This window comes from Alosa sapidissima, chromosome 10, assembly GCF_018492685.1.
Source record: "Alosa sapidissima isolate fAloSap1 chromosome 10, fAloSap1.pri, whole genome shotgun sequence".
Classification (NCBI taxonomy): domain Eukaryota; kingdom Metazoa; phylum Chordata; class Actinopteri; order Clupeiformes; family Clupeidae; genus Alosa; species Alosa sapidissima.
The window spans coordinates 11,687,237-11,702,236 of NC_055966.1; the positions used below are offsets into that span (position 1 = coordinate 11,687,237).

The window sequence follows — 15,000 nt, forward strand, 5'->3', positions numbered from 1 at the left end:
TGCTAATCCCATGTCTCTTTCTCTTCTGTCTCTGTGCTAATCCCATGTCTCTTATCTCTGTCTCCTCTGTGCTAATCCCATGTCTCTTTCTCTTCTGTCTCTGTGCTAATCCCATGTCTCTTTCTCTTCTGTCTCTGTGCTAATCCCATGTCTCTTATCTCTGTCTCCTCTGTGCTAATCCCATGTCTCTTATCTCTGTCTCCTCTGTCCTAATCCCATGTCTCTTTCTCTTCTGTCTCTGTGCTAATCCCATGTCTCTTTCTCTTCTGTCTCTGTGCTAATCCCATGTCTCTTTCTCTTCTGTCTCTGTGCTAATCCCATGTCTCTTATCTCTGTCTCCTCTGTGCTAATCCCATGTCTCTTTCTCTTCTGTCTCTGTGCTAATCCCATGTCTCTTTCTCTTCTGTCTCTGTGCTAATCCCATGTCTCGTATCTCTTTCTCCTCTGTGCTAATCCCATGTCTCGTATCTCTTTCTCCTCTGTGCTAATCCCATGTCTTTTATCTCTGTCTCCTCTGTCCTAATCCCATGTCTCTTTCTCTTCTGTCTCTGTGCTAATCCCATGTCTCGTATCTCTTTCTCCTCTGTGCTAATCCCATGTCTCGTATCTCTTTCTCCTCTGTGCTAATCCCATGTCTTTTATCTCTGTCTCCTCTGTCCTAATCCCATGTCTCTTTCTCTTCTGTCTCTGTGCTAATCCCATGTCTCGTATCTCTTTCTCCTCTGTGCTAATCCCATGTCTCTTATCTCTGTCTCTCCTGCTCCAGGGTTCCATGGGCCTCACCGGGATGCTCGGGCAAAAGGTAAGATCAGTTCAGCTCAGACTCAAACCAGTGTGTGTGTGTGTGTGTGTGTGTGTGTGTGTGTGTGTGTGCGTGTGTGTGTGTGTGTGTGTGTGGGTGGGTGTGTTTGTGTGTGGGTGGGTGTACGTTTGTTCATGTGCTTGTTCACTAAATTAAAACCAGCACCAGACTAGACTGGTCTTGCTGCCTGTGCATACTCTCATGTGAAGTAGAGTACTGAGTCTGACTCCCTTTATGACGTCACTTCCTGTTTCCTGCTGCAGGGGGAGATGGGTCCAAAAGGAGAACCCGGCCTATCAGGGAACAGAGGTCCAACGGGTCGGCCCGGCAAGAGAGGCAAGCAGGTGGGTGTGCTCAGGCTGCGGTTTGGGTCAGGCTCATCCAGCCGTAGCGGTCAGTGTTATCCTGTTGGGGTTTGTATTTAGACTGTAGACAGCAAGAGCACCATCAGTCTCTGTTTCCAGCCAGTGGAGAAGACCATTGCTGTGTTGCTCTGGTTCAGGTGGTAGAGAAAAAGGCTAACAGCGGTCATGGGATAGATCCCCTTGTATGTTTACAGGAAAACTCGCAACTTCTCACACAGATCTCTGTTTCTCGGGGTCACCGCTAGAGCAGCCAGGCAGCTACAGTGCTACAGTACATGTACACTCGGTTGACATTATTTTAAAAATGCTGCAGCAACTTGAGCTAGGTAGCGATAGGTACCCATTTTTTTTTTTTTTTTTCATACCGACTGAACTCGGTGACCTGGGGTTTGTGATCAGGTTTGGGTTAGGCAAGGGAGGACATTTGGATTCATGTTGGGGTGAGTTGCGCTCTATCAGACATTAGGAACCCAGTCAGCCTCTATTGCCAGCCTGTGATTTGAAGAGATGATCATTGATGTGTTGCTCAGTTTGGGTTCAGGTTGGAGCTGGTGGAGTTGGGCTGGGAGTGTGTTTGGTTTCAGGTTGGAGTTGGTCAGGGAGTGTGTTTGGGTTCAGGTTGGAGTGAGCTGCGGTGTATTACACAACAGGGACATAGTCGGCCTCTATTTCCAGCCAGTGGCCTGATTGGCTGGTGAGGGAGCTAAATTGCTGTTGCTCCGGTTCAGTTGCTTTAGAGTGGAGTAATAACTGTGCTCATGGGACCGGCTCCGAGGAGGCACACACACACGCTTCCTCGGAGCCGGCTGAACATATAGGCTGCTGATGTATAGATATTTGCTGAACATATAGGCTGCTGATGTATAGGTATTTGCTGAACATATAGGCTGCTGATGGAGATATAGATCTGTACTGAATATATAAGCTGCTTATGTATAGATCTGTACTGAATATAAGCTGCTGATGTATAGATCTGTACTGAATATATAAGCTGCTGATGTATAGATCTATGCTGAACATATAGGCTACTGTAAATTAATAATGAACCTTGCAGAGATCAGAAGCTACTTACATGAACTTATATGGTTCTGATGGTTCTGCTGGTTCTGTTGCAGGGATCCAAAGGAGATTACGGACTGATTGGCCCAATTGGACCCAGCGGGCCGCAGGGACCCCCTGGTCTGCCTGGTCCCCCAGGTTTACCTGCCTCAGGTACGTCACCTGTGCTCATGCTGTGCACCAGTACACACACACACACACACACACACACACACGCACACGCACACGCACACGCACACACACACACACGCACGCACACACACACACGCACACACACATTGCTTATGTGACCTCAGAGCAACCCGAGCCGAGCCCACAAAGCCAGGATGACATCATGCCCCTAAAGAGGCAGCTACGGCGGGTCAGCTTAACTACCGTGGAGTCAGCACGGAAGTGACATACACACACACACACACACACACACACACACACACACACACACACACACACACACACACACACACACACACAGCTTAATGGACATGGATCCTGGTGTGAGTGAGGAAGTGAGATGGCAGCTGCTACTGGCCTCAGGTTTCTGTTGGATCATTAAAGACGGCCACTGCCACGGCCAGCGCTTTCCCAGCATAGCAAACGGAACACATGGGCACTGGGCACTCAGGAAACAGTCACTGGACATGTCCCAGCACGTTAGCGGGGACCCCACTCATTCATCAACTATAGCACTGATATATATAAATGAAATGGATTAACCTTTCCCCCACTAGTGGTCACTGATATATAAATGAAATGGATTAACCTTTCCCCCATTAGTGGTCATGACTAATACGTATCAGGTTGGTTTGTGCTGGTGTTGAAAATGATATGTAATGAGTATATGTGAGTGTGTGTAGTGTGTGAGTATATGTTTGTGTGTAGTGTGTGAATATGTGTGTAGTGTGTGCACTGAATATGTGTGTGCTGGTCTGTCCCAAGGGCTCTACATGGTTGGACCCAAGGGGCAGAAGGGGCAGCCTGGCAACCCTGGCCAGTGCAACTGTGCCACCCCCCTCAACCTGCACGGCTCTCCATACGACCAGCAGCCCTTCAGGGGTGGCTATCCAAAAGTACCCGCGGTATGACACCCCCCCCCCCCCCCCATGACTGAGAGGGGGCTACCCCTTAAGCAGCAGCTAAAATAGTTCCAAAAATAGGAACTACAGTCATAGGGGTTATAACTGTCCCTGGCTCCAGGCAGACTGAGCACACAAAAAGTTATAAGAACTACAAAAGGTCCACTACAAATACCCTTAGTGTGTGTGTGTGTGTGTGTGTGTGTGTGTGTGTGTGTGTGTGTGTGTGTGTGTGTGTGTGTGTGTGTGTGTAGTAAGTAAGTAAGTAGAGGTGTGTGAAATGTACGTAGCAATCCTCTACTTACATGGTAAAAAAGCCATTGTTATACCAATAGTAATCATTACACTTTAAAGGAAAAAAATCGTATTTAATTTCACACGTCTTATAAAATCATCTTAACTGACAGTAGGTAAATATTCTATAATTAAGCAATATGGCACGAATGAGAATGACATTGGTACCAGATATGGCCACGGCTGGAATGCCCCTGACTTGCTAAGCTACTGTCTGCAAGTCCAACTATATTGATCAGGTGTGTTGTGGTTCTTCCCTCTGGTCAGATCTTTGTGGTGGACAACGGTGAGGAGTTGGACCGTCTTCAGTATGACAACGCTCTGGCCTTCCGCAAGGACCAGCGGTCGCTCTACTTTAAGGACAACGATGGATGGCTGCCCATTCAGGTACCTTACACCCGTACCTCACACACGTGATGACTGCTCAGTTAGGTACCTCACACATGTGATGACTGCTCAGTTAGTTACCTCACACACGTGATGACTGCTCAGTTAGGTACCTCACACATGTGATGACTGCTCAGTTAGTTACCTCACACACGTGATGACTGCTCAGTTAGGTACCTCACACACGTGATGACTGCTCGGTTAGTTACCCCACACTTGTGATGACTGCTCAGTTACAGTAGTTACCCCACACACGTGATGACTGCTCAGTTAGTTACCCCACACACGTGATGACTGCTCAGTTAGTTACCCCCCACACGTGATGACTGCTCAGTTAGTTACCCCACACACTTACCCCGCACACGTGATGACTGCTCAGTTAGGTACCCCACACACGTGATGACTGCTCAGTTAGTTACCCCACACACTTACCCCACACACGTGATGACTGCTCAGTTAGTTACCCCACACACTTACCCCACACACGTGATGACTGCTCAATTAGGTACCCCACACACGTGATGACTGCTAAGTTAGTTACCCCACACACTTACCCCACACACACAATGACTGCTCAGTAGTTACCCCACACACCTACCCCACACACGTGATGACTGCTCAGTTAGTTACCCCACACACTTACCCCACACACGTGATGACTGCTCAGTTAGGTACCCCACACACGTGATGACTGCTCAGTTAGTTACCCCACACGTGATGACTACTCAGTTAGTTACCCCACACACTTACCCCACACACGTGATGACTGCTCAGTTAGGTACCCCACACACGTGATGACTGCTCAGTTAGGTACCCCACACACGTGATGACTGCTCAGTTAGTTACCCCACACACTTACCCCACACACGTGATGACTGCTCAGTTAGTTACCCTACACACTTACCCCACACACGTGATGACTGCTCAGTTAGTTTCCCCACACACGTGATGACTGCTCAGTTAGTTACCCCACACACGTGATGGCTGCTCTTGTTTCCACTGAACAGAAGCTGTGCTCTCTTTGGGACATAGACAGATGGATAGATAGATAGATAGATAGATAGATAGATAGATAGATAGATAGACGCACAGACACACAGATAGATTATTTTTCTCGAGGATCCAGTTGATCACAACAGAAAACACAAGAGTTAGGAAAAGCAACAGTGAGGTGATGCTCTGTCCAGTGTTCCACATATTTTAGAAAACAAAGTAGATTTTTCCAGACCCTCTTCTTTTTCTATAATTATCCAGATCTCAAAAATACTAAAAATAAAAGTAAAATTCCATACTTTTCCATAATTTTCCATACTGTGTAGGAAAACCTGTCCAGAGTCACTCTAATGCTACTGAAGGAATGAATGAATGTGATTTAGGCTGATGGAGTGTTAGTTTACTCTCTGGAAAACACTCGTAGTATTCGTTCTCTGGAAAAGTGTTCTCTGGACTTTCTCGTTGCAGCTGACACCATTCCAGTCTATGGAGAACGCACCGGATCCGGAAGGGTTCTGTGGGGACGGAATCGTCCAGCACCAGAACGGAGAGGAGTGTGATGATGGAAATAAGGTGGTGACAGACAGCTGCATCAGTGAGTAACCACACACACACACACACACACACACACACACACACACACACACACACACACACACACACACACACACACACAGCTGCATCAGCTTGTAGCCTATTCTATCTGAGCAAATCGGGGTTAGGCACATAGCTCTTGACAACCATGGGGTATGTGCAAGGGTCAGGCACATAGGTCTTGGTAGCCATGGGGTATGTGCAAGGGTCAGGTCTCTTATCTGTCCTGGTCTCTCGTTTGTGTTTCAGGATGTAAACGTGCACACTGCGGAGACGGCTACCGTCACGAGGGACATGAGGAATGTGATGGCAAAGACTTTGGCTTTCAGACGTGCAAGTCCTACTTACCTGGGTATGAGACCACACAGACATGTATGAATGTACAAAATACATTCATACATACATATTACATACATATACATACATACACTGCATACATACATACATACATACATACATACATACATATTAAATACATATACATACATACATACATACATACATATACATACATACATACACATATACATGCATACATACACGTTATACAGTCATACATTCATACATACATTCATGTATGATGCCCTTTTGTGTGTGCGTGTGAACATGAAAAATCTTGTGAGTCACTGACCGCTGCCGTGTGTTCTCTGCGTTGGGCAGGTCATATGGTCACCTGAGATGCACGTCCCAGTGTTTCATCGACTCCACAAACTGCAAGTACTTCACCTGAGCCGGCGAGTCGAACAGCGCTGCTCCTGTCCCGACGGGGTCACCCAGTGGGCCGCTGCTGACCAGAAGACCTGAGAGACTCTAACCGAAGACGACAATGACAGACAGAGGAGAAGTGAAAACCGAATCCAAACCCAACTCCGAACTTTGCTGTTCCTCCCTGAAGCCCAGACTCCACGCACAGCAGCTCCACGCTGAGTTGGGACCTCTTCCACTCGGTCACCACGACAACGCAGGACGCTCGCTCTCAGTCTTAAATCCGCTCTGGACCTCCTGTAGTTCCCCGCCTGGGTCGGCCCAATTCAGCCCAGCTTGGCCAAGCGAACGTGGTGGCCCCCGGAACTCTCTTCCTGACCTTTCACCCCTGAGAAGCCTGTTGCCAAGCCACACATCCTCTTACCTTGACTACGCACCCCGCCCTCCCCCACCTTTCTGCTCCCCAAGGTGCTACTCTGCGATGTGAATACGTCAATATGGCTTTTGCATGACGACTGTAACCACAGTAACAACAGTCGTTCCTGTGCTGTTCCTTCCTCCGGCATGCTCTCCTTCACTCCAGACCACTTACCGCTCAACAAAGCCACTGTGTGTACATACGTAGATCTAGAGGACTAGATTCCCACAGACGACATACTCCAGTTACAGACATGAAGTTTTGGGCCTGTTGAAAGAAGCAGGCAGTGTTTCCACCGCCCAAGACCACCACCTGTGCTCCTTCAAAGGGTGAAAGGTCACAGCTGATATGTGGTTGAATGCTTCCTGTGGTGGCTCATGGGAAAACATATTTCTCTTTCATCAAGCGTCCACAGATGGGCTGTCATGGCTAACCCACTCGTTAGGGTGTCAGACTCGTTAGGGTGCCTATTTTGTAAGTGTGTCTGACTAGTTATTGCACCAGACTCGTCATCGTGTCTGGCTTGTTAACATGACAGAGTTGTTAGTGTATCTGACAAAACTAGTGTTTGGCTCATTGGTGCAGTCAACTCCTCCTCGTGATTAACTGGTTAGTGCTACTGACTCATTGGTGCAATTAAGAGTCATTAGTGTGACTGACTCCCAAGCATGTCTGAGTTGTTGGTGAGACTGACTCGTTAGTGCTGCTGACTCGTTAGTGCTGCTGACTCATTAGCATGACTGACTCGTTAGTGCTGCTGACTCGATAGTGCTGCTGACTCGTTGGCATGACTGACTCGTTAGTGCTGCTGACTCATTAGCATGACTGACTCGTTAGTGCTGCTGACTCGATAGTGCTGCTGACTCGTTGGCATGACTGACTCGTTAGTGCTGCTGACTCGTTAGCATGACTGACTCGTTAGTGCTGCTGACTCGTTTGTGCTGCTGACTCATTAGTATGACTGACTCGTTAGTGCTGCTGACTCGTTAGCATGACTGACTTGTTAGTGCTGCTGACTCATTAGTATGACTGACTCATTAGTTCTGCTGACTCGTTAGTGCTGCTGACTCGTTAGTGCTGCTGACTAATTAGCATGACTGACTCGTTAGTGCTGCTGACTCATTAGCATGACTGACTCATTAGTGCTGCTGACTCATTAGCATGACTCATTAGCAAATAGCATGTTTTTTGCAACTGATGGATAACATCTGGATCTCTCCGAGTCACCACCATGTGAAGACTGTCAAACTGTTGGAACTGTTTTATACTCGTGCTTATTATCTTATTTAATAAATGTATATAAATATTTAAAGGGATTTAAGCCCAAATAGGTGCAATCACTGGCGCAGTTCTGGCCCAAGTGAGGCCCAGTTCCGGGTCCAGACTGGGTCAATCTGGGGTGAGCTGCACTGCCAGGAGGGCTTTTGCTGCTGTTTTGGCTCAGTACTGTTCCATTTGGTCGGGTTGGGTCAGGGGTCGGGGGTCATGGTTGGGCTCAACCAAAGGGCATGTTGGGTCAGGACCCCTCGACCAACCGACTGACCACACCTCCACTTCTCTCCGGAACACACACTGCAAACATACCTCAACACGCCGGCTAACTTACTGCTAGCTTTGGTCTTAGACACGGACGTCCACTGGCTGGCTGTCTGTCTGTTCATACACAAACACAAAACAGTCCAAATCCTCACATAGTATACGAGCACTTACATACACAAACACATACATACGTGTGTAGTCCAAGTCTAAGTCATTATCCTTGTGTAATGTATGTGCACTTACATACACAAACACATACATACGTGTGTAGTCCAAATCCAAGTCATCATCTTCGTGTAATGTATGTGCAATTACATACACAAACACATCCATTTACTGTGTGTAGTCCAAGTCCAAGTCATCATCCTCGTGTAATGTATGTGGACTTACATACACAAACACATCCATATACTGTGTGTAGTCCAAGTCCAAGTCATTATCCCTGTGTAATGTATGTGCACTTACATACACAAACACATCCATATACTGTGTGTGGTCCAAGTCCTCACAGAGCGTACAAGCCCGTGTTTGTCCCAAAGCTGTTTCCCTGAGCTTATGTCAGGCTTTGTGTGTGTGTGAGTTGCGTGCCACAAATCAGTGTGATGTGAAGTGATGTGTGTACATACACACACACTCACACACACACACACACACACCAGAGGGGTCTCTTTGCTATGGCAAAACTGTTAACTTACTGTTCTCAAAGACACACATACACACACACATGGCAGAGGGGTCTATTTGCTATGATGAAACTGTTAACTTACTGTTCTCAAAGACGTACACACACACACACAAACACACACACACACACACACACACACACACACACACACACACACAAAAGAGGGATCTCTTTGTTATGACAAAACTGTTAACTGACTGTTCTCCAAGATGGCAAGTCTGACTTGCATTTGACTGTTCCTCATCTTATTTCTACTCCAGGTGTTATAAGCTAAGTGTATGTGTTTGTTTTGACCTACCCAGAATATGCTGATTTTCCTCCAGTCTCTGACTAGTGTGCTAGCCCTGCAGTGCGCACAGGCTGAGGGGCTTTTAAAGTGTATTATATTAATAATAACAATGATAATGATAATAATATTAAAGGGTACAGTGCATATCATATACTGGTGCAGTTTTAACGTGTATTATATTAATAATAAAAATGATAATGATAATAAGAATAATATTAAAGGGTACAGTGCATATCATATACTGGTGCAGATGCATGTTTAAACATTAGCCAGAGCTTGGTACTGAATGTCGCCATGTTGTCATGTGAACGTTGAAATAATATTATCAAAACAAAGAAATATGTTTGATACGGTCTTGTATTGTGTCCAAATAAAGTGAGAAATTTCTGTGACCATGACCCAGTGTCTGGTGTAGCCTACTGTGTGATGTATGATAAGCTGATATATGCAGATAATGTAAGTATGTGGTCCAACGTGTGTGTGTGTGTGTGTGTGTGTGTGTGTGTGTGTGTGTGTTTGTAGGTCACACCCAGAAAAAACAATTACAAAAATATTGTTCTTGTTTTTCCAGATTTACTTAGTTGTAATAACATCAATGTTTGTTTTTTCAAATGACCTCCAATTTTTATTTTATGGATGCTCCAAACGGTTGAGCTGACCGTTAAGGGTAGCAGAATTTAAGATGGATTAATTCTATCTAACTAAGCTAAATAATATATAACCTTAATGCCTTTAGGCACATGCTTCAAATTTAGTAGTAATGTTTATTTGGACTTGAAGTATGATGTGACTGATGTGATTTTAGAGGTCAAAGGTCAACATTGAAGGTCATTGTATGTAACACCTCATGGCACCTGCTAAAATGTTGTATGAATGTTCAATTAGATTCAAAGATGACCTGAAACCATTTTGGTGATAAAAGGTTAAAGTCCAAGGTCTATGTAACCATGAAAGGCCTATTATTGTGAATGCTATATCTCAAGACTGGATATACTATATATACTGTGTATTTGTGTGCTTGTTGCTTAAATTAGCATTTTTGGAACATTAGATAGTCAACCATGGAGGTTAATCTCCATCATTTAATGATGTGGCCTAAAAAAAATTAAGGCTACTTGGCAATTGTTTTTGTGCTTAATATGCAGCAAATGAATTGTATAAAAGGCTACATGAGGTTAAATTAAAGGCTGTTTGTTTTTGAACAAAATATGAATGGTGGAAATAATCTCTACCAAACGGTTGAGCAGACCTACAAAGGGATAAGTGTGATGTATGATGAGCTGATATGCAGATGATGTTTGCATGTGGTCCACCGGGTGTGTGTGTGTGTGTGTTTGTATGTGGTCCACCGGGTGACGGGATGTCACAGAAGGCTCTGATAATGTTTATCTAGTATGTATGTGTGAGTGTGTGAGTGTGTGTTTGCGTTTCTCTCAGTGTGTGTGTGAGTGTGTGTTTGTGTTTCTCTCAGTGTGTGTGTGGTAGAAGATGATTGGCAGTGATGAGTGGACGGGGTTTGCTGATGCACATATCTGCACTGACTGAAGCAGACTGAAGGCCTTATCATCACATCATGAATATAGACAGGACACAATACACACAAACAAACACACACACACGCACACAGACATGGACACATACATACACACACACAAAACAACAGCAGCTCCCTGGAGAGTGGTGGGTTAGCTGTGAGCTACGTATAACAGCTCTGTTTCATCTGAGGGGAAACATGAGCCAAGACGTGTCTGAGTGTGTGTGTGTGTGTGTGTGTGTCTGTGTGTGTGTGTGCAAAAATCTGAAGCTCATCAAGTAGTGCAAGGTGATAATCACTTCCAAGGTCATGTGGTCATGTCCCATGGTGCACACACACACACACACACACACACACACACACACACACACACACACTCAGTAGACGTATGTACCAATGAGTTGCCGTTAGGTAAGAGTATCTGCGGGATGGAAAACACTGAAATATGAAGATGCGAACAGATGAGCTGTCACTGTAAGAGTAAGTAAGTTCATGTGTGTGTGTGCGTGTGTGTGTGTGTGGTGTGTGTGTGTGTGTGTAAACATTAGTGAGTTTGAATGTGTTTGTGTGTACACATTAGTAAGCACTCCATGCTGTTTAAATATAATCAAACTCATTTGGCAGTTCAGGGCATCAGGCTAGAGAGCTTACACAACCTCTTTTGGGGGTTAAAGTACTCCACCATTCTCAGCAACACACACACACACACACACAAACACACACACACACACACACACACACACACACACACACACACACACACACACACACACTCACACACACACACACAAACAAACACACACACACACACACACACACACACACACACCAATCTGATTTAGTGGGTACATGGAGAGAATGCAGGACAGACAGTTTGTGGGCCAAGATCCTCATCAGCAGTTTGGCTGACACTAAGACAGAAGTGTGTGACAGACCTTGGTTGTGTGTGTGTGTGTGTGTGTGTGTGTGTGTGTGTGTGTGTGTGTGTGTGTGTGTGTGAGAGAGAGAGAGAGACAGGACCTGGCTGTGTGTGTGTGTGTGTGTAGGTGTGAATAAGGAGATAGAGATAGACACACACACACACATACTGAGCAGTTTCAACAGCCATTTCAACAGCCACACTTACACATTCACACACACAAATGCACACTCCTTGTATATACCGGTACCTATCAGTGAGTGTGTGTGTGCTTGTAAGTGTATGTTTGTGTGTATTTCTGAGTGTGTATGTGTGTGTGTGTTTATGTGTAAGTGAGTGAGTGTGTATTTATGAAAGTGTGTGTATGTGTGTGTGTGTTCATGTGTAAGTGCATGGGCGCAGATTTGCGTGGGGTCCGAAGGACGTGTCCACACCAATATCAAATAATGACTGAAATGTCCCCACCAATAATATTCTGGTTGAAACGGCAAAAAAGTGCCTCATGCGGTACACAAAAGGTTAAATAATTTCTTTGAGACTGGCGAGAGTCAGGTTAGCTCCCTGTAGCCTATGCTGTCGATTAGAAGTTTTTGGCACACTTGGCTGCAAAGATCTTAGCTCTACAATCTTTGCTTGGCTGATTCGAGGATGTCTGGTGAGAAAAGAAAGGTGGAGGGCATCAGAAGCTATTTCAAGAAACAAAGTGTAGGCCTAAGTCATAATATTATGCGCTAGTTCAAGGCATAGAAATGCCAGAAACTTTGTTTTTTGGTACACATACTGTAGTTGACAGTGCTATATGTGTATAGCCTATTAAATGGACGTTGGAATCGACCAAATACCATCTAGTTCAACTATATCGTGATGGCACATTTGTGTACTATGACAATGGTTACTAAGGAAAGGAAATGCATGCTTTTAACCAGCAATGCTATAAATGTTTGCTGAAATGAATGAAAATGACGGGGCTCAGATGGCAGGGCTCAAGCTCAGATCAAACCTACGCCCTTGTGTAAGTGAGAGAGTGTGTTTTATGAAAGTGTGTGTGTGTGTGTGTTTATGTGTAAGTGAGAGAGTGTGTTTTATGAAAGTGTGTGTGTGTGTGTTTATGTGTAAGTGAGTGATTGTGTATTTATGAAAGTGTGTGTGTTTATGTGTAAGTGAGAGAGTGTGTATTTGTCCTTAATGTATAAGTTCCTTAATTGTTACCGTTATGATTTGTGGCACACCCTACTGGCTGTGAGTGGTAGGGGTGCTGTTACCTGCTATTTCCTATGTTTGTTCCCAACCATTAGTAGATTAGCCAGGATGCAGTGCACCTGGCCAGCCTCTTTAAGAAAGGAGTACTGTCACACCGGTGTGACGGGAATGTTGGGAAATTAACGTTCTAAAGAATATCTGGGTTCATTGAATTCCACATAGAATTTTAGAACCTTCAATTGTTGCGGAACTTAGAACGTTCAAAAACCTACACCTTTAAGGGTTAAAAGGCTTTTTTGGACCTGGTCTGCAGACCATACCCTGGGTTTTTCTGGCTGGTTACCACTTCGCTGAAACTGGTCGTTTAACATCTTTTGAGAGTGTTGCCAGTTTTTGAGCCTGCTTTTTGCCCTTTTTAGGGAACGTAAATAAATACCCCTTTTGAGCCCTAATCCAGTTGTTGTTCTCCAATTTATGTGGCAGTTTTCCTCTGGGGAACCGTAACATAAGTTATTTGGGGGCTCGTCCGGGACACTTTTGACTGACTTTTTGTTTTTTGGAGCTTTCCCGTTTTTGCGTGTGTGCGAAACCGACACGGTTAGTGCATGCCTGGATTAGTGGAGTTTCCTTGGGAAATTGCGGTGCTGTTTTTAATTTTTTTCGGGCAATATCTGAGGAGGGAGTCCGGAGAGGCCTCGAGCTCAGTACGGCCAGAAGACAGCCAGGCTTAGAGCTTCAGTTTAGGGAGGTTGGGACGCCACTGGTTCAGTTTGATGTACTGTTGTTCCTTTTTGCACTTTTCACATTGTTTATGTGTGCCGTTCAGCCCTTTTTTAAATAGGCCTTGCCTATATTTGTTTTTGCGTCACTTTTGCAGCGCTTTGTTATTGAAGTGTATGTGGTAGACTAACGTTACTTCTCTACCTTTTGTATAGTATTCAAACTTTTTTGCAGCATCATATAGCTGTTTGTGTGCTTGATCAAACTTTTGAGTGTTGGTAACCTAATTTCAGCGCACTTGGTCCTTTTTGTTGGCCACTTGAAATTACTGCTAAGGATTATCTGCATTTTTGTAAGCTTGTTGCGGCTTCTGATAGCTTTATTTTTATTTTGTGTTTTTGATAACTGGTAACTTCTGTTTTTCCCCTTTCTAGGCTTACATTTGCCCGTGTTAGAATGACGACTGTCGAAGAGTTAGACCATGTGGCGGTTTTCCTCTGGGGAACCGTAACAACGTCCATTCTCCCGTCCAGAGGTAAACAGATGAGCAGCTGTCAATGGAGTCCCAGCGCAAACCTTTGACCCAGAGGAAGGCATGTGTGTGTATGTGTGTGTGTGTGTGCATGCGTGTGTGTCTAAATGTGTATGTGCATGACTGTGTGTGTGCATGCGTGTGTGTCTAAATGTGTTTGTGCATGAGTGAGTGTGTGTGTGTGTGTGTGTGTGTGTAAATGTGTATGTGCATGAGTGTGTGTTTCAGTGAGTGCCTGGTCTATTTTCCAGTGATTAACAAATGATCAGGTGTCAACAGAGTCCCAGTAATATCAGTGTGTGTGTGTTTCAGTGTTTGTTTGCTTGTGTGGAAAAACATTTGTGGGAGAGCGAGTATGTGGGAGTGGAGTCCCTGAGCAATCCTGTGACCCAGAGGAAAGCATGTGTGTGTGTGTAGTGTGTGTCCAGTGGAACCCGTGACCCAAAGGGAACTATGTGTGTCATGTAGAACAAAAGCAGCACTGGCCCAGGAAAAGAGCCAACTGGCACCAGCACACGCTATAGGACACACACACACACCAACTGGTGGAGAGGATCTCAAGCCACACAGGAGAACACACACACACACACACACAGTTGTGAAACAGCAGCATGAATCTCACCCATGAGGGAGCACACACACATACATACACAGATGTAGAGGGACATCAGTATCCTCTGCTCATTCTGGCAACACCTTGTGTGGGGACTGGAGTCAGGTAGATAAAGTGAAGGCACACACACACTGCACTGCCACAGCTAAGAGCCCTACTGCACTGCGCTGCCACAGCTAAGAGCCTCACTGTCATGACCAATTTCATCATCAGGGAGCCTGGGCATCTCAGGCTGCAGGCAGAGTAACCCTATGTGGTGAGTGCGGGCAGAATAACCCT

The 15,000-nt window shown here is 45.3% G+C and overlaps 2 protein-coding genes across 3 annotated transcripts in view; one reads left to right on the plus strand and one right to left on the minus strand.

Annotated features, from left to right (window-relative positions):
• colq (collagen-like tail subunit (single strand of homotrimer) of asymmetric acetylcholinesterase) overlaps positions 1 to 9,585 on the plus strand; it is a 23,367-nt gene extending 13,782 nt beyond the window's left edge. For both annotated transcript variants that reach the window (XM_042108423.1, XM_042108424.1), the window contains exons 10-17: positions 767 to 802; positions 1,066 to 1,146; positions 2,283 to 2,379; positions 3,163 to 3,302; positions 3,861 to 3,980; positions 5,442 to 5,568; positions 5,817 to 5,919; positions 6,228 to 9,585. In XM_042108423.1, the coding sequence (XP_041964357.1) occupies positions 767 to 802; positions 1,066 to 1,146; positions 2,283 to 2,379; positions 3,163 to 3,302; positions 3,861 to 3,980; positions 5,442 to 5,568; positions 5,817 to 5,919; positions 6,228 to 6,297 (774 nt within the window). In that variant the 3' untranslated portion in view covers positions 6,298 to 9,585. The remainder of the gene's footprint in view (positions 1 to 766; positions 803 to 1,065; positions 1,147 to 2,282; positions 2,380 to 3,162; positions 3,303 to 3,860; positions 3,981 to 5,441; positions 5,569 to 5,816; positions 5,920 to 6,227) is intronic.
• plekha8 (pleckstrin homology domain containing, family A (phosphoinositide binding specific) member 8) overlaps positions 5,594 to 15,000 on the minus strand; it is a 26,976-nt gene continuing 17,569 nt past the window's right edge. The window contains exon 14 of the transcript XR_006034831.1: positions 5,594 to 5,650. The gene's annotated coding sequence lies outside the window, so the exon portion shown is untranslated. The remainder of the gene's footprint in view (positions 5,651 to 15,000) is intronic.